At 45.2% G+C, this 22,909-nt stretch overlaps 3 protein-coding genes across 4 annotated transcripts; 1 reads left to right on the forward strand and 2 right to left on the reverse strand.

The window, feature by feature from the left end:
* Positions 1 to 2,061: 2,061 nt before the first annotated feature.
* LOC136443114 (multiple epidermal growth factor-like domains protein 6) lies at positions 2,062 to 10,712 on the forward strand. The gene is made up of 10 exons (XM_066440196.1): positions 2,062 to 2,332; positions 2,951 to 3,128; positions 3,448 to 3,863; positions 4,119 to 6,056; positions 6,194 to 6,367; positions 6,991 to 7,125; positions 7,755 to 7,860; positions 8,254 to 8,413; positions 8,827 to 8,990; positions 9,814 to 10,712. The coding sequence occupies exons 1-10, from the start codon at positions 2,251 to 2,253 to the stop codon at positions 9,827 to 9,829; spliced, it is 3,369 nt and encodes a 1,122-aa protein (XP_066296293.1). The 5' UTR covers positions 2,062 to 2,250; the 3' UTR covers positions 9,830 to 10,712.
* LOC136443121 (inward rectifier potassium channel 2-like) lies at positions 10,704 to 12,783 on the reverse strand. The gene has a single exon (XM_066440206.1). The coding sequence runs from the start codon at positions 12,323 to 12,325 to the stop codon at positions 11,174 to 11,176; it is 1,152 nt and encodes a 383-aa protein (XP_066296303.1). The 5' UTR covers positions 12,326 to 12,783; the 3' UTR covers positions 10,704 to 11,173.
* A 1,869-nt stretch (positions 12,784 to 14,652) lies between these two features.
* On the reverse strand, positions 14,653 to 22,232 carry LOC136443141 (G protein-activated inward rectifier potassium channel 3-like). Of its 2 annotated transcripts, none has more exons than XM_066440238.1 (4): positions 22,222 to 22,232; positions 21,091 to 21,191; positions 16,784 to 18,170; positions 14,653 to 15,493 (listed from the first exon to the last, which is right to left on the reverse strand). In XM_066440238.1, exons 2-3 carry the CDS (start codon positions 21,163 to 21,165, stop codon positions 16,800 to 16,802), a joined length of 1,446 nt encoding a protein of 481 aa, XP_066296335.1. In that variant the 5' UTR covers positions 21,166 to 21,191; positions 22,222 to 22,232; the 3' UTR covers positions 14,653 to 15,493; positions 16,784 to 16,799. The 2 variants fall into 2 exon arrangements, with proteins under 2 accessions (XP_066296335.1, XP_066296326.1); XM_066440229.1 differs by lacking the exon at positions 22,222 to 22,232 and adding an exon at positions 19,254 to 19,450 and having other exon boundaries at positions 21,091 to 21,188.
* Between the last annotated feature and the right edge of the window lie 677 nt (positions 22,233 to 22,909).

Below are 22,909 nucleotides of genomic sequence, written 5' to 3' on the forward strand. Positions count from 1 at the left end.
GTACGTTTGGAACCATGACTTGAACAGTGATTATTGCTAGTTGAAAATCTTACTAACAATGTTTCGCTTTTCAATATAAAGTGGACATATTCCATGATGCTCATGAGCTTTATATAAACGTTTGTTATAACTATATACTCTAACTTTGCAAATAGATATGTGGTCTTTCGAATCAAATGCTTTTCTGACTTCAGATCAATTGGCATATCCAGCCTTGATTACAAGCACTTTTGTTACATGGCATTTACAGTCGATCACTTGTATTGGTAAATTGTGAAGGAAACGTGTAATTTATGGCCTAATATTCCATACTTTGTTTGTGAAATGTCTTAAATATTATCATTTTGTTATTTCCAATGGTAGTATTTTCTAAAACAAAGTCATATAAGCCTCAAAAATCCAAACCCCTTCGCGAGCCTTTAGCCATTTCTCATTCCCAAAAAGACCGAAATTTGGCAATTTGTCGGTCGTCTTTGCCACTTTTCTCGTGACGGCCATGAGCGGTACTGCAGATGAGGCTCTAATAGGGTATATCTTTAAGATCTATAAAATGTAGAGTCATGCGAGGAATTAGGCTCAAAGACAATGAAAACCTTTCTGAATTGGTCAAAACATCTTAACACATATCTAGAATTACCTTTAAGAGACTATATTTGACGTAAAAAGGGTCGATTTTATGTGCCGCGAGAGGAGCCCGTGTAACACCATGTCCACCCGTCGAAGCGCCACCTACATTCACGTACACATCATATCTTATACGTAACGAGTAGGTTAAGGATATGGGAGGGCATAATCGGTTCTCCCTTAACAACTCTGGCATTCTATGCAACTGTTCATCTGTTCAAATGGGGTAAGGGACTGTCAGAGAAGCCCGGTCGTCACCCAGAAAACATTACTTTTTTTCACCCCAACATCTGCTTGAAGACCTTGTCAGAGTTCCTTTGACATCTTTTGCCATGCTGTTCATCTGCTCATATGATAAGCATCTAGACACCAGACCACAAAATAACAAGGTCATACGTACAGCCCTTTCTCCTGGTGAAAGAACAACGACAGAGGATTTTCCTTTTCAAAGCGGCTGTAGAGTATACGTACTGGTACTAGTGTGTGGGTTACTATAAGCAAGGAGGTTATATAGACGATATAACCTCCTTGCTATAAGCTTGTTGACTGGTATCTATCCCTATCTAACCACTTTGTCCCTTTGCCTCTTTGCTGTTTGCTGCTAGAATTTTGGCGGGGTCAAAATCATCCTTTGGTAATTCCATTTAATTTCTGTGGCGAAGTAGTTTCCATATTTGGACAATTTCTACGATCTCTAGTCCAAAAAGGAAATGTTGTACTGGACACTGGGTAACAATGACTGCTGAAGAACTGAAAAGCGGTGAAGATGAATGATGATGATGAATGATGGACGTGTGTTTCCGAATTTGACCTTCGTTCCCGGACCTCCTGGTGTCCCTGTCTCCGCTGACATGTCACAATAATCCGTAGATGACGACAGAAGAACCCTCCGAAGGGACTACACTGCCTTCCCGCACCGGAAGTCTTATCGTCCGGTAAGGTTAGCTTCTTATCATGCAACGTCAAAAAGGGAAGACAGAAATAAGAAACAACAGTTAATTTTGCTGGCTTTAACAACAGCTTTTCTACATGTATTATCGCCATTCACAACAGAAGAGTCTCTATTTGCCATATATGTACACTGTGTTACCACTCCATGCGTAGAAGCCATGCTCTTCGTTTGGCATAAGATTACAAAATTGTAATAGTCGAGTCAAGCGAGGGACAAAACTACAATGTCTGAAAGAAAACAAAGTACTATTACAACTAACTATATAGTGCAATGATATGCATTCGCAATGATATGGTGCTAGATACAATGTGACGCAATATCAAGATGAGAGAAGGACAAGGTTAGTTGTTTTTGCTGTTGTTAAAACGTCTCCTTCGTCTTATTACGTTAGTCTGTAAAAGTTCGACCTTAGTATGATTACTTTCTCAAAGTTGTAGAGAAACGGTTTTATTGTTTACATACTACGCATGCCTGCTCGAAGGCCGACGCCACGACAATCTGTGGGAAGTAACAATGTCGGCTCCTCCCGGCGCTATGAACGACAAAACATGCCGGCCAGGATACTCAAATAGGGAGAGTCCCCTGGACACCACTCTTTAGTTCTCACAGGTCTTACTGGGAGGACGGGCGGTGCTGTTTATTCAAGGAAGAGTTGTAAGACTGTCCGTGACGACATGACGGAGAGGAAGTCGTACATTTTTTCTTGCCTCTGGATTGTTCTCAGAATATGGACGACTCAGGTGGCTGGACAAGAACGTAAGGAGTTAGGGTTAATTTGCTGTTTCTTTTTATGAGTCACGTAACGTGGCAGTCTTTAACAGTTGACGCCAATCACCTTAGCTCGTAGACCACATGTTTTAGTCGGCGTATTCCTTATTATTTTGGTTGAACTCTTTGCTATCCTGTCTAACGTATATATACAGTGACATATATAAATATATATATATATATATATATATATACGTTCTAGGCAGCTTGAGCTAATAGCCCATGTCTAGAATATGTTCTTCGTGGCTCAGGAGGGGATTGTTGTCAAACGTTTATTCAATAAAACATGTAAACGCATAATCTGTGAGGATTTCTTAAAAAGTTCTAAAGTGTATTATTCTCCAAGCAGAGGTTAGGTCGTGGGTCGGGTGGCCGCGATTTTGAAGTCTGCCTCGGAGCCCCACGACCAAAACCTCTGCTTGGAGAAGAAGTGTATTGCATGTGTGGTTAAAGTTAACATTTTTCAACTGCAAAAAAGCCGGTTCTGCCGCTCTAAATTTTTCAACCCCAAATCGCAGACTGTGTGAAAAGGCCTTTAAAAAGGGGATCTGTTGGGTTTTTAATGTATTCAGTATCTCCTAAGTCAAAGGTAATGTCCTTTTTCAGCAAACTGTGTGCCACCCTGTGCTAACAGCGGAGTGTGCGGAGCGGGCGACGTTTGCGCATGCACTCCGGGGTTCTATGGCCCAGCGTGCGAGCAGGCGTGCGCATGCGTGAACGCGGCGAGCTGTGACGCAATTCTTGGATCTTGTACTACCTGTGATGCGGGATGGATCGGGATGGAGTATGTACAAATACAACTCACTTCTTATCTACAACAGTGCATATTCACCTTTCCGTCCTTATGGTAGGGTCACATTTCCAAACCGAGGCCCTGTCGGACTGTTGGAGTGACTAATTAAAGGTATATCAAGAAATATATACAAATTTTGACCATGACTGATTTTTCAAGTTTTGTATGTTTTGTTGTCTTTCATACCATACTTCTCGTTCCCGCAAACTGCCCGGCCGGGCGCCGGTTTAGAAATGTTCCGACGTTCTCGTCATCTTGCAACCAGGTCAAGTCCGTACAACAAGCTAAGCCTTGCTTTCTCACATTCCAGCTGTGGCATGCGTTGTCCGGCCAATTTCTTCGGCGCCGACTGTCGGTCGAGATGCACTTGCCAGAACAGCGGCGTTTGTAACCCCGAGACCGGGGCGTGCGACTGCCCTGCCGGCTTCACGGGGACCAACTGCGAGACGGCGTGCCCCACAGGCTTCTTCGGCAAGAACTGCGACGAGGAATGTCCCGTCTGTCACCCGTTGGCCGTGTGTGACGCCGTGACCGGTGTGTGCCTGTGCCCGGCCGGGTTGGGAGGGCCGAACTGTGACGAGCCGTGTGACGGGACCGGGACCTGGGGACAGAACTGCAAGGAGACGTGCCTCTGCCAGAACGGCGGCCTGTGCGACCCTGCGGCCGGGACCTGCACGTGTCCAGCCGGGTATACAGGCACCAACTGTGAGAACCAGTGTGCGGCAGGTATTTGAACATTCATTGCACATTTCCCATTGCTTGACCAACCAGTGTCGATATCTCTCCATAACCCCAAACGTCTAAGGAAAGCAGAGTTTCATTTCAATGCAAAAAAGAATCAAAGTTGCCAAATTTTAAGCACTTTATTTTCTACGGGTCAATCTGGAAGGTCTACAAATCGAGTCCGTTAAATTGTTTGATGTACTGTAAGGTTGAGAAGCAGACTAATAGTCGCACTTTTGTGACTTTCTCCTGCTGTAGGTACGTACGGAGTGGACTGTCTGCAGGTGTGCGGGTCGTGTCTGAACGGCGGCACGTGCTCCCACATCACGGGCGTGTGCGCATGCGTGCCGGGCTTCACGGGTACCGACTGTGGACAGCAGTGCCCGGCGGACACCTGGGGTGACGACTGTCGATTCACCTGCGAATGTCAGAACGGCGCGGTCTGCTCCAGAGAAACCGGCTGCGTGTGTACCGAGGGGTGGACCGGAGCCCGCTGCGATGACCCCTGCCGGCAGAACTTCTACGGACTGAACTGTATTAACCAATGCGTCTGCTACAACGGCGCCATCTGCGACAGGTTCAACGGCGTGTGCAGGTGCACGGCGGGCTGGGTCGGGTCTTCCTGCAGCGAGCCGTGCCCGATCGGCTACTATGGCGACAGGTGCGACAAAGAGTGTGTGTGTCAAAACGGTGGCGCCTGTGACCACATCACCGGGTCCTGCACGTGCCTAGCAGGGTACGAGGGCGACTACTGCGAGCAGGCGCCGTGTTCGTGCGAGAACGGCGGCCAGTGTGTTAACGACAGGTGCCAGTGTCTGCCCGGCTGGGCGGGAGAGAGGTGCGAGTCGAAGTGTCCCGCAGGATTCTTCGGGCAGAACTGCGACCGCGAGTGCACGTGTCAAAATGGCGGCACATGCAACCACGTCACGGGCACATGCACATGTGTAGATGGATATTCAGGAGTCAATTGTGAAGTACAAGAAGGCTGTGACTGCGTCAATGGTGAGTGCGGTTCAGACGGGGCTTGCAGGTGCCAGGGAGGCTGGGGAGGACCGAGGTGTAACATCAGAATCTGCTCTTGCGTCAACGGAGAATGCGGTGCTGACGGCGTCTGCCGGTGCCAGCCGGGGTACACGGGCGAACTGTGCGATACTCTGATCGTCCAGCAGTGCGTACACGGGGAACCTGGTCCTGACGGTGTCTGTCGGTGTAGACCTGACTACACCGGACAGTTCTGCGATACACCGATAACAGGCTGCTTGTGCTTCAACGGAGGAGAGTGCAGTCCGGACGGAAGGTGCCGCTGTAGACCTGGGTACAGCGGCGAGCAGTGCCAGGTAGTCGTTGTACAGTGCGTGTGCTACAACGGTGGCGAATGTGGCCCTGACGGAAGGTGTCGCTGTAGACCAGGCTTTGCAGGAACGCAGTGCGAGACGCGTATTTCTCAGCCATGTGTCTGCTACAACGGCGGCGAATGCGGACCAGATGGTCGGTGTCGCTGTAGACCTGGATTCGCAGGAACTCAGTGTGAGACTGTCGTAACCCCGCCTTGTGTGTGCTACAACGGTGGCGAGTGCGGACCGGACGGGAGGTGTCGGTGTCCCCCAGGGTACACAGGAGCGCAGTGCGAGACTGTGGCACCCCGAGTGTGTGTCTGCTACAACGGTGGCGAGTGTGGACCGGACGGCCGCTGTAGGTGTAGACCTGGGTTTGGAGGAGCTCAATGCGAGACTGCCATACCGCCAGCATGTGTCTGCTACAACGGTGGCGAGTGTGGGCCAGACGGAGGGTGTCGTTGTCCCCCAGGGTACACAGGAGCGCAGTGCGAGACTGTGGCACCCCGAGTGTGTGTCTGCTACAACGGTGGCGAGTGCGGACCGGACGGCCGCTGTAGGTGTAGACCTGGGTTTGGAGGAGCTCAATGCGAGAATGTCATACCGCCAGCATGTGTGTGCTACAACGGTGGCGCATGTGGACCAGACAGCGTCTGTCGCTGCCCACCACAGTTCACAGGACCACAATGTGAAACGCCAGTTTCTCAGCCATGTGTCTGCTACAACGGCGGCGAGTGCGGACCGGACGGTCGCTGTCGCTGTAGACCAGGCTTCGGTGGAGCCCAATGTGAGAGTAGACTTACCTGTGACTGTATCAACGGCGGAGAATGTGGACTGGACGGACGCTGTCGGTGTCCCGAAGGTAAATTTTGAAACTTCTTTTCACAATGAATAAAAAGGTAATTACTTGACTTGCGTTACTCTACTGTTGTGTAGGATGTAGATTTTGTATACTTCATATGTTCGATTGCTGAGAGCATCCGCCTTCTTTGGTTTCAGGATTCACAGGAACTCGATGTGAGAACAGCGCATGCGCGTGTCAGAACGGAGGCACCTGTGACGCAGCAGGCCGGTGTTCCTGCCCGGCGATCTGGGCAGGCGCGAACTGCGACCGCTGCCGCTGCCAACATGGCGGCACCTGCGGGCCTGATGGACAATGCGCATGCACAGCAGGTCAGCACGCTTTTCTATATATAGACTATGATGGTGATCAATTATTGCGGCAGCTTTGCGAATTTTAACCTATTTTCCCTTGCGTTCACACAGACTTGAACTATACAAAATGGCAGCCTCGGGTATCTCGCTGGACTGCACCCAATGGCGCCAAATCATTGCGGCAACTTTGTGCGAATTTTTGCCTATTTTTCCTTGCAGTCATACTGACGTGTGACGCACGGATAGTAAAATACGTGAACTATACAAAATGGCCGCCCCCGGAATGTCACATTCTTAGTTTCGGCTGACAATTCGATACAAGATAACTTTATTGGAAATCACAGCGTTGCCACTGAATTAAAAACCAAGGTAAAGATTTAGATTCACCAAAAAAAAAAAAAAAAATTGGCAGTGACTGTGCCTCTTTGGGCCTTCTGCGAGATACCCGCTTGAAATGACGAAGATACAGTTGTAGGGGTGACAATTTCTTGGAATAAAGCACTAAGGACAAAATACGGCTATGATAACAAATAACGATAACGAAATCGTTTGCAATGACGATGTCCATGACTACATAATACAAGACAGCTAGCTTTTCTCCTGCAACTGCATAAAACTAATACTAGTCTCTCTTTTTTCAGACTGGACAGGATCCTTCTGTCAGGAGGAGAGACCGACAAGATGCACGGCGGCGTTATGTATCAATGGTGAATGTGGTTTTGATGGCACGTGCCGCTGTCTGCCGGGATGGACGGGAGTAAACTGTGACGAGCCAGGTAATACTTCGGTCCTATTTGCACCTGTGCCCGTAGGGGGTGTAGTCCGGGTCGGGCCCCGAAGCAACAAATTTGTCCCGGTGGACTGCCGGGTACCGCGGGGGTACCTCCCGGTGATCGCACGGTTAGCTCAGGGTGTCTATTTGTTAACGGGTCCCGCGTTGATTTTAAATCCGAGCTAAAATGATTTTGGGGCCTGGTCGGGCCCAAAAATAGCATGGCAGGCACAGGGTGTCCAACGGGGCCACGTGGGGATCACGCCCGAAAGTAAAAAAACCCAAAACAACCCGTCAACTACCCATCGGGGCCCCTTTTTCCAATTGGGACCTAAGCATAAGTGTGTCTTCAGAATGCTGCCAGGACCAACAAAATAAATGCATCGCTGATGAGCTATGATAGACGGAGAGGTGAACCTGTGAACGTTTTCTATCATTGTATTACATCATCTTCATCTTTTGTATGACCCAATTCAGGAGAATAGAACTAGAGTGTTTCATTTTCAACAAGGAACTAACTCATCGATATCCCAATTGCGGCCCACCTGATACAGGATATGGCTCTAAACAACTGCTTTTAAAAGGTCAATACAGGGTATATGAATCTTTAAGTAACCCGTTTACCTGTTGTAGCCGGGTTCAGGAGCCTCCAGGAGCTGGAAGGGAAGGAGATATCGTGCAGTCGTACGCGGAGCTACAAGGCTGCCAACCTTCAAGTGTACGAGTGCGTGGACGTCATGTAAGTTGTTTCTCTCACACTATCAACACGGTCTCAGTACTAGGAAGTTTCCTAGTGTCATTGCAAAATACCAATCGTCTACAGTAGGCTGAAGCTACATTTTCCCATGTTATAAAGTGTTAAAGAGAGGTTGACAATACCGTCAAACCTGGATTCAGCAACCACTCAAGGTATTGAGGCAAAATGGTTGCTGAAGACAGGTGGTTGCTCGAGTCAGGGCAGGGTTAACTGTGTAAAAATGGACGGGATTGTTTTAATGTGGCTTGTGACTGGAGGTTGCCTACGCCAGATGGTTGCCCGACCAGGTTTGACTGTATAAGAAAAAACGTGCCGAAGTGAGTTCCTACAGTCAACCAATCAAAATGTATTGAAGGCATTTGTTCGTTAACTCAGGATTGCTGGACAGCGCATGGCCAATGGCGTGACGTGTAGCAGTCGATGGACCGGGCGCGTGGCAAGGCGTAAACAGAAGGACTTTGAGGACAAGACCGATGTTCAGAGTTTCTGCAAGACGCTATTTGAAGAAGACGGCCTGGTATTCCAGATGGTTCTGGTGTGTACAAACGCTTTGTCATGACTTGTCATTGGTTGACATTGTTTGAGGAGGAAAAGGAAAGCGCCCTGAATTCAAACCGTCGGACGTTGAAGAATATGATGGTGAAGACTTGGGTGTCTGTATACTATATGTAAGGATGGGAAATCAGCTGTAGATCGAGTATCATTTGCGGTGAACTTGTAATTGAAAGAACACAGATCTAAAATTGTATCGGCAATTTCCGTTTGAAATAACACTATAGAAAGTAAAATGAAAATGCATACCAGTTTCTAACAAAATTATATCTGGACTAATCTACATCAACTAAATAGTGATGAAACTAGAGAGTGGTAAATATTCACACTTAAATCATCAGACGAGGGAAAAAATTAGTAGCAACTGACCCTAAATATCTTATATGTCATTTTCAGGCGAAGTACGAATGTGAGCAGACTAAGGACATCCGTGTGCAGTGGTTCGAGGACGGCTGGTCGGCCGGTGTGCAGGACAAGGGCTTCATCAAATCCCTCCGCTGCGTGTTCCGTCCTGACGGGGTGAAAATGTCCAGGAAAAAACAAACGTCTGCAAGGACATCGTAAGTCAGCTTCTTCTACACCGCTAGTCTAGTGATTAGTGACGCTACCGCTGGACCACCCCGACCAATCAAACCACCGGTACTGAATCGCATTGAAACTCAGATTCGTATCAGCCATGACCCGACAAATCGCTTTCTAACTTGCGTTAACGACTACATCTGACCAAACAAACTCGCCAGTGAGATGGTGGAAGGTGTCAGCTTCCAAAAGACGTTTTCAGATTGACAATTTTGGTACTTTGGAAGTGATTGTATCCGCCCGCGATTTAACGTTTAGAAAAAAGTGTTTCTACTACTTTTCTTTTGGAAGCTGAGACCTTCCACCATCTCACTGGCGAGTTTGTTTGGTCAAATGTAGTCGGTAACGCAGGTTAGAGAGCGATTTGTCGGGCCATGGCTGATACGAATCAGTTTCAATGCGATTCACGTGGCTTGATTGGTCGGGGTGTGGACTAGAGGTCGGGAGTTTGATTCCCTGCAGTTGTTATTAATGCAGTACGCATGTAACTGGAAAGGGTTGCAGTCTTATAGGACGGAGCGTTAAGAGATGGGCGTACAGACTTGTCGAAAAGGCCTATGTACATATCATATACCTTTTTTTCGATGATAACGTGATTCCTAATCATATGACAGTGAACTTCCGGTGAATTGGAATATATCTATAGTAAAATGAACGTAAAGTAGTCATCGTCAATTGAGGTGAAGCATGATGCATTTTCAAATAGCTAGTGGTAGTCCAATGCGGCTTCGCTACGGCTCGCGTTTTTTGTCCAAGCACTTTTTATATCATATTCATAAAGTTTTTGTGTTTTCTTCTTTGCAGTATAATCAAAGGCTGAACCCCTGCAACAAGGCTGGAACAGGACCACTCCCCGCTTGGAAGAAGGCTAAAGGTCAAAACCACAACGGTGCGGCTTTCATCTGTTTCCTCTTTTACACATATAACTACTTAAGGTCTCTATGATTAAAGGTGCTATCGTACACAATAGTAGTTGCCATGACTTGAAAATATTACTATTAACGTTATTTCTCTTGCATGTGTTGAGTAATAGTACCTAATAGCATTATAATAGCTTAAGTTTGAAGAGAGTAGACGTCAGACAGTATCAGTATTTTCATGGAATCACAATACTTTGATTTTCACTCATACATGTGATCAAATTTCCTCATGATTAATTTCAAGCTTTCATCTATTGCCGTGTTAAGAAATAGAATAAATCATGTCTTTGGTAGATTAGTTTACTCTAAGTAAGACCAAGCTTGTTATAATTATTCAGACTATGATAAATATTTAGATTATAGAGACGTGACCTCAGTAGGTAGAGTAGTAAGTATCTAAAAAAAGCCATTCTTTTTTTATAGTTTGATATTTCTTCTTATTCCACATCATTCCAAATACCTTTGCATAAATATCCATATGGATATTGGGACATTCCTCGGAATATCTATATCCATAAACTACAAAATAAAAGAAGTTTGATGCAATCGTAAGATAAGATCTTGGCTTTGGTGTCTTTAGTATAATCGTGAATATGGCAGTTTGTTCATGTACTAATATGCAGCTATCTAGTGCGTATATCTAAGTATTCGTAATGATTACTGGATATCAGATATGTATGAAAGGATTTGAAATATATTCTCTAATATCTTATATCTGGGGATGATATCACTGATATGTGCCGAAGATGCATGGAGACAATAAAAGAACATCAATCAAACGTCGTCACATTTGTGCTTATCATGTACGTTTGTATTCACAAAGTGAAGCTATATAGCAGCCATGACTAGTATTGCAAGCATTTCAACAGAGTAGCAGCGTACAGGATCTTTATGTCTACATCTGGGCCTTACCAAAGCTTTAACACAAGGCGAGACCTCAATGTAAATATCTAAGTGAGCTTGGCAAAGACATCCTCGGGCGTACATACTTTTGTCTCCGAAACATCACGGCAAAATAGGAGTAAACTTGAATGTGTTGAAATAGGAGTAAACATGTAATAGGACTGGGTATAGAATTTCAACTCAAGTTCACTGTGTTCTGCTGCTGAAGTGGCCTGGACAATATGCAATTTGGCAATTGTCATTCAATAAAAAGGCCCGTATTTCTAGTGCCAGTTATGTTTGTTAACAACCTTTCTAGTTACATTAGCTCCAATATTCGGTAAACAGTTCCATCATGAGTGTCATGACGCATTTCCTGTTGCCGCAGCCTGAGGCATGGCGTTTCTTGATCGGACCTCGTCCTCGAACCTGACCACCCGTCTCTGCCCCTGCTCGTCGAGTTTTTCCTCGTACTCCCTTGCGCTACACGCCGGAGTGGGGGTGGGGAATGTTTCTTGGAAGTGTGTGTAGTCCACCGTGTAGCTGCCCGGCTTGGCGGAGACGCACTCCATGAAGCGGTGCCCCCACAGAATCTCGTCAGTAGTAAAGGAGCTCATGAAGTACGTGAGTCGCGCGGTGCTCTCCACTATCCCGATAAACATGACCACCAGCTCCAGCTCGGACTTGGCCAGTTCTTCGGGTGAAAGGTCATAGAGGGGGCTTTTTTGGTCTATTTCGTGATAGATGGTGACAGGTGCCACCACGAACAGCCTGTCTGTGCCGCTATGAACGACGTTAATCTCAGTCTGGTCCACCACGACCTCCTCCCCTTCTTTGGTCAGTCTGGGCTTGAGCAGCAACGCCCGGACCCGGGCTTCAAAAATGTGGCTGTGGCGCAAATTTCCCACTCTTAACATGAGGCACAACTTCTCCTTCCTGAGGCAGACGACTGCATTCTTGCTGAATAATAGGGTCTCTGCCCTCCGACCGCCCTGTGCTATTTTGACAAACACCATGCCGAGTAGCCAGGTCGAGGTGATGAGCCCTAACACATTGTGCAGGATGAACACAAACATACCTGCGGGGCAAGAGTCACCCACAGCCCGGGAACCGTACCCGATGGTCACCTGAGTCTCCACCGAGAAGAGGAATGCCGTGGTGAAAGAGTCGACATAAGTGAAGCACAAGTCGCCACTGGTTGTCGTCGACCCGTATGTTACGTCTCCGTGTGCGAAGGCCGTTATCCAGTACAGGAAACCAAACACGAACCAGTTCAGCACGAACATGCAGCTAAATATCAGCAGGACTTCTCGCCATCCAAGGTCGACCACAGTGGTGAAGATGTCGTCGAGGTACCTCCCTGGCTCCCCGATGTTGCTGTTGACAACATTACAGCCGCCGTCCTTCTCGACGAAGCGCCGGCGTTCCTTCTTCTTTGCCTTCGGGAGTCGGCGGAGGGCCGCGAGGGGAGATCTGTACAGAAAGTTGCTAACCAAGCCTCTATCCGACAACATGTCGACGAGCAGTTCTCTTCTGGCAAATTTTCTGGCAAAATTCTCACTCACTGACAGCAAACCATAGAAGACTGACCTTTTCTCTATCCGGCATTCCCGGCTGTTACGCCACTCACAGCCTCAAGCCCTGACCATTAAAACCATGGTCCATTCATACTGACAACGGGAGAACCAAAAGGAGAGGGAAAGGTTCACCATCACGCATTTCGGCCTATTTTCGGTAGCTCCAAACAGGACGCCTGTGTGCTGATAACAGTGTACCCAGGCGCCACCCGCTGACTCCTGGCCGTGAGAGGAATGCCGTCAACATCCTCCCAGAGATAGGGTCGTCCCGGACATAGATATGGAAGGAACGTGGCTGCCGTGACACGCTGACAACTGACAGGTCTCAAATCTGGAAAACTGGCATTCCGTATCTCAATGTCATGGCGAATATGCTGTGGTCCTCCATGACGACTCACAAATGACTACGTGTATCACTCGTATATCAACCATATACCACTCGTTCGACCACCGACTCGTCGAGAACTAGATCTACACAATGAAAAGAGAGCAGTGCACTGCATGTAAACAGGGCTTAACTACAAAGCAATATTGCACGTCTACATAGCACCGTTTGCTGACAGTAGTTGAGTTGGCATATCTTCCATTTATAACTTACGACTAGATCAGCTGTAAATGTCATTGGCAGATCTGTGTTATGTCGTGCAGCGGTCAGGCTAGCCGCAGCAGTCTGACTCTTCCTGTACTTGAAGCAATAAAGATAGGGGCATCTGAGGACAGCTAAACGTTTATTTAAGAGTGAACGAAAGCCACCATGAAGGGATCTTGACAGTTTGAATGAGCTTAAGCTTTAAACGTTCTCTACCGCTGAGATTTACTGCAGTAAAAATGACATGACAACATTGCGATCATCATCAACAGACATGACATATACTGAACTAAAAATCGACATCATTTACATCATACTATTATTAAGAATTGTGTTATAGAATTTCACATCGAGGGCCACACCAAACTGCCTCAGTCGTGTTGAACACAGTATAGCCAGATGTGCGTTCTTGTTTGATGGTGGTGCCAGCAGTACTGACCAGCTGGGTTACGCACTCGTACAATCCCAAACATCTGGGTGTCGACATTGCTGCACGATACACTGAAGGCGATACGGTAACCGTAGCACGTAGTCCACACCAAGATATAACTTACAAGCCGAGTCAGGTTCTAAAAGTAAACATAACATATTCGTAGCCTGAACATCCTTGAGCCTGCCTTGCTTAGCTTTATCAGTTCACTTACGTTACGGAAGGACTAAAAGCTGGACAAGGCTAGATGTCAGGCTAGGTATATTCTAGATTCTTAAAAGGGTGTTTCTGATATATTCTGGACTAAACATTCTATTCACTCAGGTGTCAGATGTCACTGTCAGAACAAGCTTAAATCGGTGATATATCTATAGACCTATCCAGTGATAACGGTGGATTAGAGACCTACTAACTGGGAAGAAAGTGAAAATCGTGCGCAATGACATTAAACTATACAAGAGACTAGACCACAAACATTTATGGCATGCGGTGTGATAACCATGATTTTACAATATTAGTAATCTTTCCTGATTATCACAGTGTATTGCTTTGAGCGTTTGTTTTCCATATTTCAAATTGTAAGGCATGCTTTAGGGCGAATTAGATCATGTTGGTATGCAGCGACATTTGGACGATGGGAAGTATCGGTCACTTACAACATGACTGTGTGGATGGGTGCCAACTATGTGAGTGTAATGATATATATCAATAGCATTACTGATGACTGTACAAACTTACGCATCAGATTAAGTTTCTATATGTTACACATATTACTCTTCAAGCAGCTGCTCGCAGAGAAGTGGATCCGGTTGGTTTTTGGCGTGTTTAGACGTTTTTGTCGGGCTTTCTATTTTGTTCCCGTTTTCTTTATGTCGCCAAGCCATGAGCCAGAGCCATTCCTTTGCTTGGAGAGTAATGCACATGCCCTCTGTCTTTCTTCAGTCTCTTTCTCGCTGACCAGTCAACAATCTACTAGTTATATTTCAATGCACTGATTGATTAATTATCTATATGCACAGATGATGTGACTACATATGTTCTGATGAGATTGTAAAAGAGATATCATTGAAATACCTGCAGTTGACCCACATTTACATTGGAGAATGCAAAGCTTTCTGTCCTACAATGTATGTTTCACTTTACCACATGCAGGTAAACATTCTCATAGTCTACTCTACTATTTTGGTGTAAGGAAGATTTAGGAAACTATGTTGGAGACAATCGCAAAATAAGACTCAGAGTCAATGATGGGCAACATGATTTTATTCCCCATTACCATAGCAACATTTCGCCGGCAACTATTACAACAATCTCCGACCCAATTATGAAAAGTTATTTCATAGCATAAAAGGTTTCGATTAGTAAAATGTATATTCCAAGTTTCCACCGTGGATGCTTTACCCATGGAAGACATGATAGTCAGTATCATATGTCACTTCTACACATAAATAGCACCAGAAATGTCCTGGATGGATGACCAGAGACCAGGACTGTCCGAACCGGCCTGTTGAGCCAGCTGTTGGCGGCATATCACTGCACTGGTCAAGAAATCCTGTATCTACTGCAACGAAAACAGCACCATGAAGCAAACAGACGCTGATATGAGAACATAAGGCTTCCATTAAGTCTACTTTGCTGGTAGAGCTGCAACATGTAGCAAGAACATGTTTACCAAATAGTAGACTACTTAGTATAAACACAACAAAAGTGGGTCGGAGAATCCATAGTTGCCGAAAATACCTGCAAGAGCAACATATTGTAGTTTAACACTTAATATTAACAGCAACAGTGGCATATTTCGAATATGTGCGTATCCACTAGATATACATGGGAGTGGTTCTGCATAGTATAGGTCTGATGATTTGTCGATAGTCAGATATTCCATATAGATATAATGTGATTTTTTTCCATGTAGAATGAAAAGTGACGCACTTTGAGGCACCAAACCCATGTGCCTGTGTACATGATATTTACACCTTATTATTTGTTTTTAAAGAATATTTTTGTCAAGAATATGATATTAGTCATCCCATCTGCGATTCGTCGAAGCATCTGTGTGGTCGTTAACCCCTCTTTACGACAGAATCTGCAAGAAGATGTTTAAAAAGCGTCAGCATAGAAAAATTTTAAATCTTAACCCATATTAGCTATGCTACCTGTGGATTCAGTCATTTGAATGCTATTGACTTTACCTTGTTTAGTACATGAGTCCAACAGAAATATGTATTGATAACAAGGACATATGTGTCATAAACAGTAAGTGGGTAACGAATGTTTCATATGCATGATTTCCATCATGATTTACGATCAAATCTGATAAGTTATCGAAAAGTTACTAAATATGACATGACCGTTTACACGGAAGGTACAGTGCATTGGATAGAGTAATTGTTCTCTATTTGCTACGTAACTGTAGTGTAGGGCGCCATATATTGAGCCCTAAACATGGGGAAATGAAAGGATCCATTTGACGAAATAAGGTTAGGTCTCCATTACATTACGTTACTCAGTGCGCTGGTAATTTCAATCAACTGTGCCAAAGTGACACAATCTACAAAAATAACAATGCCAGTACGTGCCACTAGTGTCTGTTTGGATGAATAACTTCATGTTTCGTCCTACATTAGCATACGTTACTCACTGTGCTGGTAATTTCAATCAACTGTGCAAAAGTGAGACAATCTCCAACAATAACAATGGCAGTACGTGCACTCATGTATATTTGTAAGGATGAATAACTTTATGTTTCGGTCTCTATTTAGTGTAACGTTACGTTACGTTACTCAGTGCGCTGGTAATCTCAATCAACTGTGCAAAAGTGATACAAAATCTACGAAAAAAACAATGCCATGGCAGTACGTGCCACCCGTGTCTGTTTGGATGAATAACTTTATGTGTCTGTCTCTATCAGCCTACGTTACTCTGCATGCTCGCAATTTCAATCAAATGTGCAAACGGGACAAAAACTATAAGGACGTAATTTTTTTTTTTGGGGGGGGGGTATATTTACAAGATTCGGTGACGGCAATAGCTATAGTGATCAATGTGGTTGGCATATACGGTACAAATTACAGGTACATTGCATACTTAACACTTTATGTGTGGCTGGTCTTGTGGTTTCACCAGGACAATGCTATTATTAGCGTCGTGCAATTTATATCTACTTCGGTGTAAGATGTAACACAAACATTTTTTTCAGAATAACACTACAAAAATAGTCCTAGGTCTACTCTTCCTGGGAAAAGTCTTTCCTAGTCTTTGCTAAAAACTCAATATTCAATCACAGCTGATTTAAATCTTTAACAACTATAATTCAAAGCATATGAAGAGCACATGAATGTATGAATTAAGACTGGGAGTTTAAAAAAGTACCTACCTTTTCTGGCGATGTATCACACTTTACTCTCCGGTATGACTCTAACCCTGCCCGTTCTCACTTCCTCGGACAACCCGGATGACATGGGATAGCCGTATTTGTCCACGGCGTTCCCTACAGAACCGTTCAGTTCATCCTCGAACACGACACCGGACGATTCGTCGTCGATAGACTTCCCCGAGCTGAGGGACGAACTTCTGCGGGAGGAACTCCGCTTGGAGGTCGGCGTGGAGAAACCCATGATTTCCCTCGAGGACACTCTAGGAGTTGGGATTTCAACTGTCGTGTTGAACTTGGAGTAATCCACCTGGTATCTTCCATCTTCGATGGTGGTGATAGGTTCGAACCGATGTCCCCATCTTATCTCGTCGGGGGTGTAGGAGCTGCGGGCCTGCGTGGTCATGCCGGTAGCTTCGACGGTCCCCTCGAGAATCACCACCACCTCGAAATCCCCCGCTAGAATCTCATCAGGTGTCATGTCCCAGAACGGGCTGTCTTCGTCGATCTCGTGACACACTACAACGGGCGTCACGAGGAAAAGTCTGTCCAAACCATCGTCGTACCCGACATCTAAATCTTCCTGCAACACCGGGATGAACTCCCCTTCGGGAGTGGTGTACGAACGGATTAACTGCGCACGGACGTGCGCCTCCACTATGTGGCTTTTTCTCAAGTCCCCTACCCTAAACATCAGGCACATGACGCCGTCTCTCTTCGAAATGGTGCAGACGTTGCTGAACATTAGGGTGTGTGCTCGCTTCTTAGGTTGGGCTACTTTTGCGAATATGCAGCCCAAGAGGAAGGCATTGATGATGAGGCCACAGATGCACTGTAGCAGTAAGAGAAACACGGCTTCCGGGCACTCCGGCGTGATGTGCCGAGAACCGTAGCCGATTGTCGTCTGTGTTTCTACCGAGAAGAGAAAAGCTGACGTGAATCCGTAAACTTGATTCACACACGGCGTGAATTCCCCCTCGTGTGGGTCGAAGTCTCCGTGGGCAAAACAGATGACCCACCAAATGAACCCGAAGCACAGCCAACTCGTGATGAAGACAGAGCTGAAGATGAAGAGGTTGTACCGCCATTTTAGATCTATCACCGTCGTGAAGATGTCGACGAGATACCTGGTCGGTTCGCGGATATTTCCGTGAGAAACGTTACAGTGACCGTTCTTCTCCACGAATCTTTGCCGTACGTGCTTCTTCTTCTTCTGTTTGAAGTCATGATGAAGGAGCGGTGATTTGGAGTAGAGGTACTGGTCAGCTGTGAAGGTCTTCCTGCCTAACATCGTGCCACAGTCTCCGTTTCTGAAGTGTTGCCACGCCGGGAATCGGGCCTTCTTCGGGACGAGTCCCCGTGATCTCGGTCGTTCTCGCCTTAGGTCGGTCTAGGTCAACACACAAAAAACAAACAAGTCAACAGCATGTCAGTTTGAACCGAAGCGAGCTAGTAACCTGTGGTTTCATTGGTCCTGGGCGGTTAGAACTACTTGACCTAAAGGCAAAGTTCACGGATGGTAGTCGGCAGAGAAGACACCGCTCAGATCTTCAGATCTCTGCCATCAACAAATATCAGCTCGGAGTGATTAGCGCAGGGTTGCTGAGCGCCGTGACGACGTCATCCAGATACTGGCCATACTTATGAGACATTCCGAGAGACAGTTGGAACAACAGTCCGGATATATGATACCTCGTACCCCGCCAGACACGCTCTCTATGGTATTAATATCGACACGGGAAATGCCTGTCCCCGGGAAATGTCTGACTTTAATATCTAGCTATGTTTCCGATTTCCACAAAACTATTGATACATTACATCCCCGAATATCTTACATTCACAGTAAACGTTCCTCATGAGCTAGAGTGTGGAAGTCGTTCTGTTTATATAGACAAAGAGACCTGATACATCCTAGGATCAGACTTGCAAACCAGAGATTTACAAGAGATAAATGGCGATAGTGTATCTAGGGCGCCCATATATTTCACGGTCATAACTGAATAGGACAAACAGAGTTTATTGGTTAACATACATACATATACACTTTGGTCTGAGACTAATCAGCCACAAAGAGGTTGAAAATATCATGAAAAATGCCTTTCATCAAACGTGATTTTATCCCGTATTTCTTTTTGTGTATTTTCGTTTCTGACGCAAATATAAAAAAAAGGTAAACAAAACCTAAGTAAAACCTCGACTCATCATAACTTCAACTAAAGGTCTCCTGGCGTTTACACGCAAAGGTGCCTGTCCTTGGCATGTAAGTTCAAGAAATCTAAATAAGTAAGATCGACGTTTGCCCTGGACAAATATTTTCTACCCGTCCGGCTGTTGCCCACGTCTCGACAAAAATAGCCATCGGGACTACAACAACGCCGAATGGGCAGGCCCGGCTAATCATCATCACTCAGACTTAACGCTGGATGGCAAACTTTGCGCACGATTTTCTCGCTCAAGAGTACACTAAATTTACCTGTAGCCCGGACAGTCCATTGAGGCGTGTTGGTTGTGTTAGGGTGTCGTCTGTCTCAGAGCAGAGGGAGCGCGAGCCCGACTGCAGCGAACAGGACGGTTCTGGGGAGGGCTGGTCCGACCTTGGTGGCAAAAGGGCATCACATAACCCCGAGTCCCTCCTTACGTGGAATGGTCCAAACACGGTTAGGGGGAGGTCTAGAGAATTAGTCGTCATTATTTTGTTTTCCCACACGCCTAAAACTAACAGGTCAGCAGTAAACGATGTCCTTTTTCGCCTTACGATCGGCTCTGCGTTCAGGTTTTTCAGAGCGCGACGCCAGGCTTTATTCTCAGCCTTGTTGTACTCACTGTGTCGATCAGCGAGTTAAAAGCATTTATTGATCGGTTCCAACCTTTTTGCTGCATTAACTTCAGCCGTTTGGGGAAAAGTCGTCTGGTAGAATTAATCACCTTATGGTTCTATTTGTAGTTAAAGCCTCGAGGTTCAAGTCTCATTTGGCGGAGGTCCAGTCATTTGATTTGGGGCACACAGACAGACATGTGGGATATCATTTAGATATCGTTGATTTGGAATGGGTGGCTTTCCAGGACGTGAACTCGTTGGTAGGCACGCGTGTTAAGAATTGTGTCATCCACGGTCACATCTGCCACATAGATTACGGTAGTAAAGGTAGGTAAGCGGATTATACCATTACATACACGTGGTATATGATTAGGCGCATATAATGTCAGTCAAGATATAGTCTATTGTGAAACTCGTTGTTTTGGGTAATCTTTGTGTTTTTCTATGTGCCTGTATCGGGGAGTTGTTTGTGTGTTGGTATGTGTGTATGTGTGAATATTTGTGTGCAAGTATGTGTGTCTGCATGAATGGATATCTGTGTGTCTGTGTGTGTGTTTGAATGCCTGTCTGTGTACGTTTCTGCAATTCACAATATAATCAAATGTAGCGTTGCCATAAATCTCTGCTGCAATTATGTCTGTGGGACTGGAAAAATCACAAAACAGTATCGGGGAAGGGGTGTAATTTGCCATTCTTGTTTCACAATAGTTTTCTTTCTAGATTTTATTCCATCAAAATCACGTCCCTGAGACAGTGAGTGAAAAGGTCCAATAATTTCCGATGGTGCCCAGAACCGTTGGTGACTCAATTCTCACTATGTTCTGATCTTGTGACGTAAAAAATAAGTGGCAATCACATTTCCACAAGCGACTGTTATCCCGCCACCAAACATGCTCTATTGTTGTGATGAACCAGTTAGACAGAAACGGCTTTGCTGATTGGATGATCTATGCCGTGCGTACCCGGTGAACTGTCACGTTGTTAGTGCATCAATGCACTCAAGGGTGAATCCCAAAAGGTTTGGCAGGATGCCCGTATTCATGAATAGAAAGAACCAGAAAAAACACACACACACACACATACATACATACACACGCACACACACACACACACACACACACACACACGCACGCACACACTCTCTCTCTCTCTCTTTCTTCCCCTCTCTCTCTCTCTCTCAGTCTCTCTCTCTTCCCTCTTGGTCTCCACGTGATGTTCCAAACTACTAGGGAAATCCATGAACTATGTAAAATCATGTCACTATGTGCGTCGATGATATGAAGGATAGACATCCAGGTAATTGGACAAGTTTTGTCAAACTTACCAAACTTATCAGGTTGCTTGCTTTTGTATTGTGCATGTCACTACGTTTTGTACCAACGTAGCACACAATCAAACACATGACAAACATAGTATACATGGTAGGATGATACTATAAAATGGAGCTTACAATGCCAGATTCCAGAGGCCATAAAAGAAAACGGTTTCCCACCTTGCATTTTTCTTTCTTCTCCACCAGGTATTCTCTCTTCAGCTTTACCAGCTGCGGGTACGGGTACAGCGACATTCTGGATTCAGGAAATCCTCGGTTGTCTAAAATGAGAAGATAGACAGTGCTGAAATCGGTAGTAGTATTCGTACAAAAATAGATAAAGGAGGTTATACCTTCTTGAGTATAGACAGCTCATACAGAAGTAGAATAGAATAGATCAGATAGCGCCAACATACGCGTGTTTCCGTGCTGAAAGTTACTTAGATTGCCAATTGTTTTAATAACGAAGCGAAATATCAAAACGTTCCCATTTTCGATCAGATATAAACAATGAAGTGATGTGCATCAATACATTTGCACTTTTCACCCCCTGTGTTGTCGTATGCAAAATTAGGGCCAAACCGGTCGCACTAGTTCCGGGTAACCGTTTCCGAGAAGGTATCTGCACTATGTACTGTCAACAAAACCTTGGTGCGCTTTGTTTTGTGTATACAAATGTGCTGTGTAACAAATGTTTTAAGAAGTCAACTAATTTTTGAAAGACCTTATTTTTCTAGAGAAACATTGTTAAAAAGTAGAATTAAACAATAGTAGTTATCAGACACCGTGTACCGGACAAGTACCTCCGGAATCACCAAGCGTTTCTGAAGTTGTGGGTAAATCTTCGAATTAGAAAAAGCATCCCCTTTGTACAAATTTAATCTAAGTATCTGCCTGGAAAGTTGGCTTAAAGAGGGTGGATATTCCTTCGTTGCATTTGAATGTAAAATGGGTTAAAGTACATAAAACAGAATGATTTATCTGTCTTTTCTATTTCGTCCATTTTCAGCTATTTTCGAGGTCCGAATGCATATTGAAAACAGAATAATCACTGTCTTATTTGAGTGTTTATTACCTCTTTCTATATCTATGTCTGTTCAGTGAAATTAGTGAAATTATTGTGGTCTATCTTAGAAAGTATGGCTTCTCTACCTGAAAGATTGACTACGTAGCTATACCCACCCTCCCCACCGCCACATTTGGTTTAACATTACGTGACTAGCGTTGCGAATCAACCTTACACCTGGGTCCTTTCAGTCCTATTAAAGTTTATATCGGAGTGTTAGAAAACTTACAAGGTTGTTGACTTACCTTAGAGCTTTGAAAGCCCGTGTGACTTACAGAAGTTACGTTTCTGAGTTGCTGACATTCTACAAGTCACACTCACGGGAACAAAGAGTTGCAGACAATAGGGGAGCAGGGTGGCGTCGATGACGCAACATTGTCTGAAAACGAGGGCGATGTTGATGTTCAAATTGTCACCCCAGCTATGCTTAGTCACGTGGTATGACATCTTTGTAAACCTCAGTTCGAACGGAAAAGAAAAAGAAGGAAAGTAGTCGCAAGAATGTAAGGATTAAAGTGTCTATATAGGAGTTATGGTTAAAGTAAGCAAAGTCACATATATCACAATGCATTCCAGTACATTCCATTTTTAAGTGAGTGAGTGTGCGCCTCTCCCTCTTAACCACTGACACGTTTTTTACTTTATAGCTTAAGAAGTAGTCGACCCAATACAGAGGCGTTAGCCAGTTTGCTTTTGAGGTTGACAGTTGACAGAATTAGTGGTAAAACGGTGAATAATTAATGGTCGTCTGACACTGCAGTTCTTTGATCTTGAATGATCGTTGTTAAGGCCTGTGTCACGACTGCTGAGATGACAAATATAGACATGACTTTGCCCTGAAATCTGCTTATTCCACAAGGCCTGTCTCCAGGGAGGGTTCTATCTTGCTAAATATCCTGACCTGACATAACCTTTCGCAATGGATGCTGGGTA

The sequence above is a fragment of the Branchiostoma lanceolatum genome, chromosome 1, assembly GCF_035083965.1.
Source record: "Branchiostoma lanceolatum isolate klBraLanc5 chromosome 1, klBraLanc5.hap2, whole genome shotgun sequence".
Taxonomy (NCBI): Eukaryota; Metazoa; Chordata; class Leptocardii; order Amphioxiformes; family Branchiostomatidae; genus Branchiostoma; species Branchiostoma lanceolatum.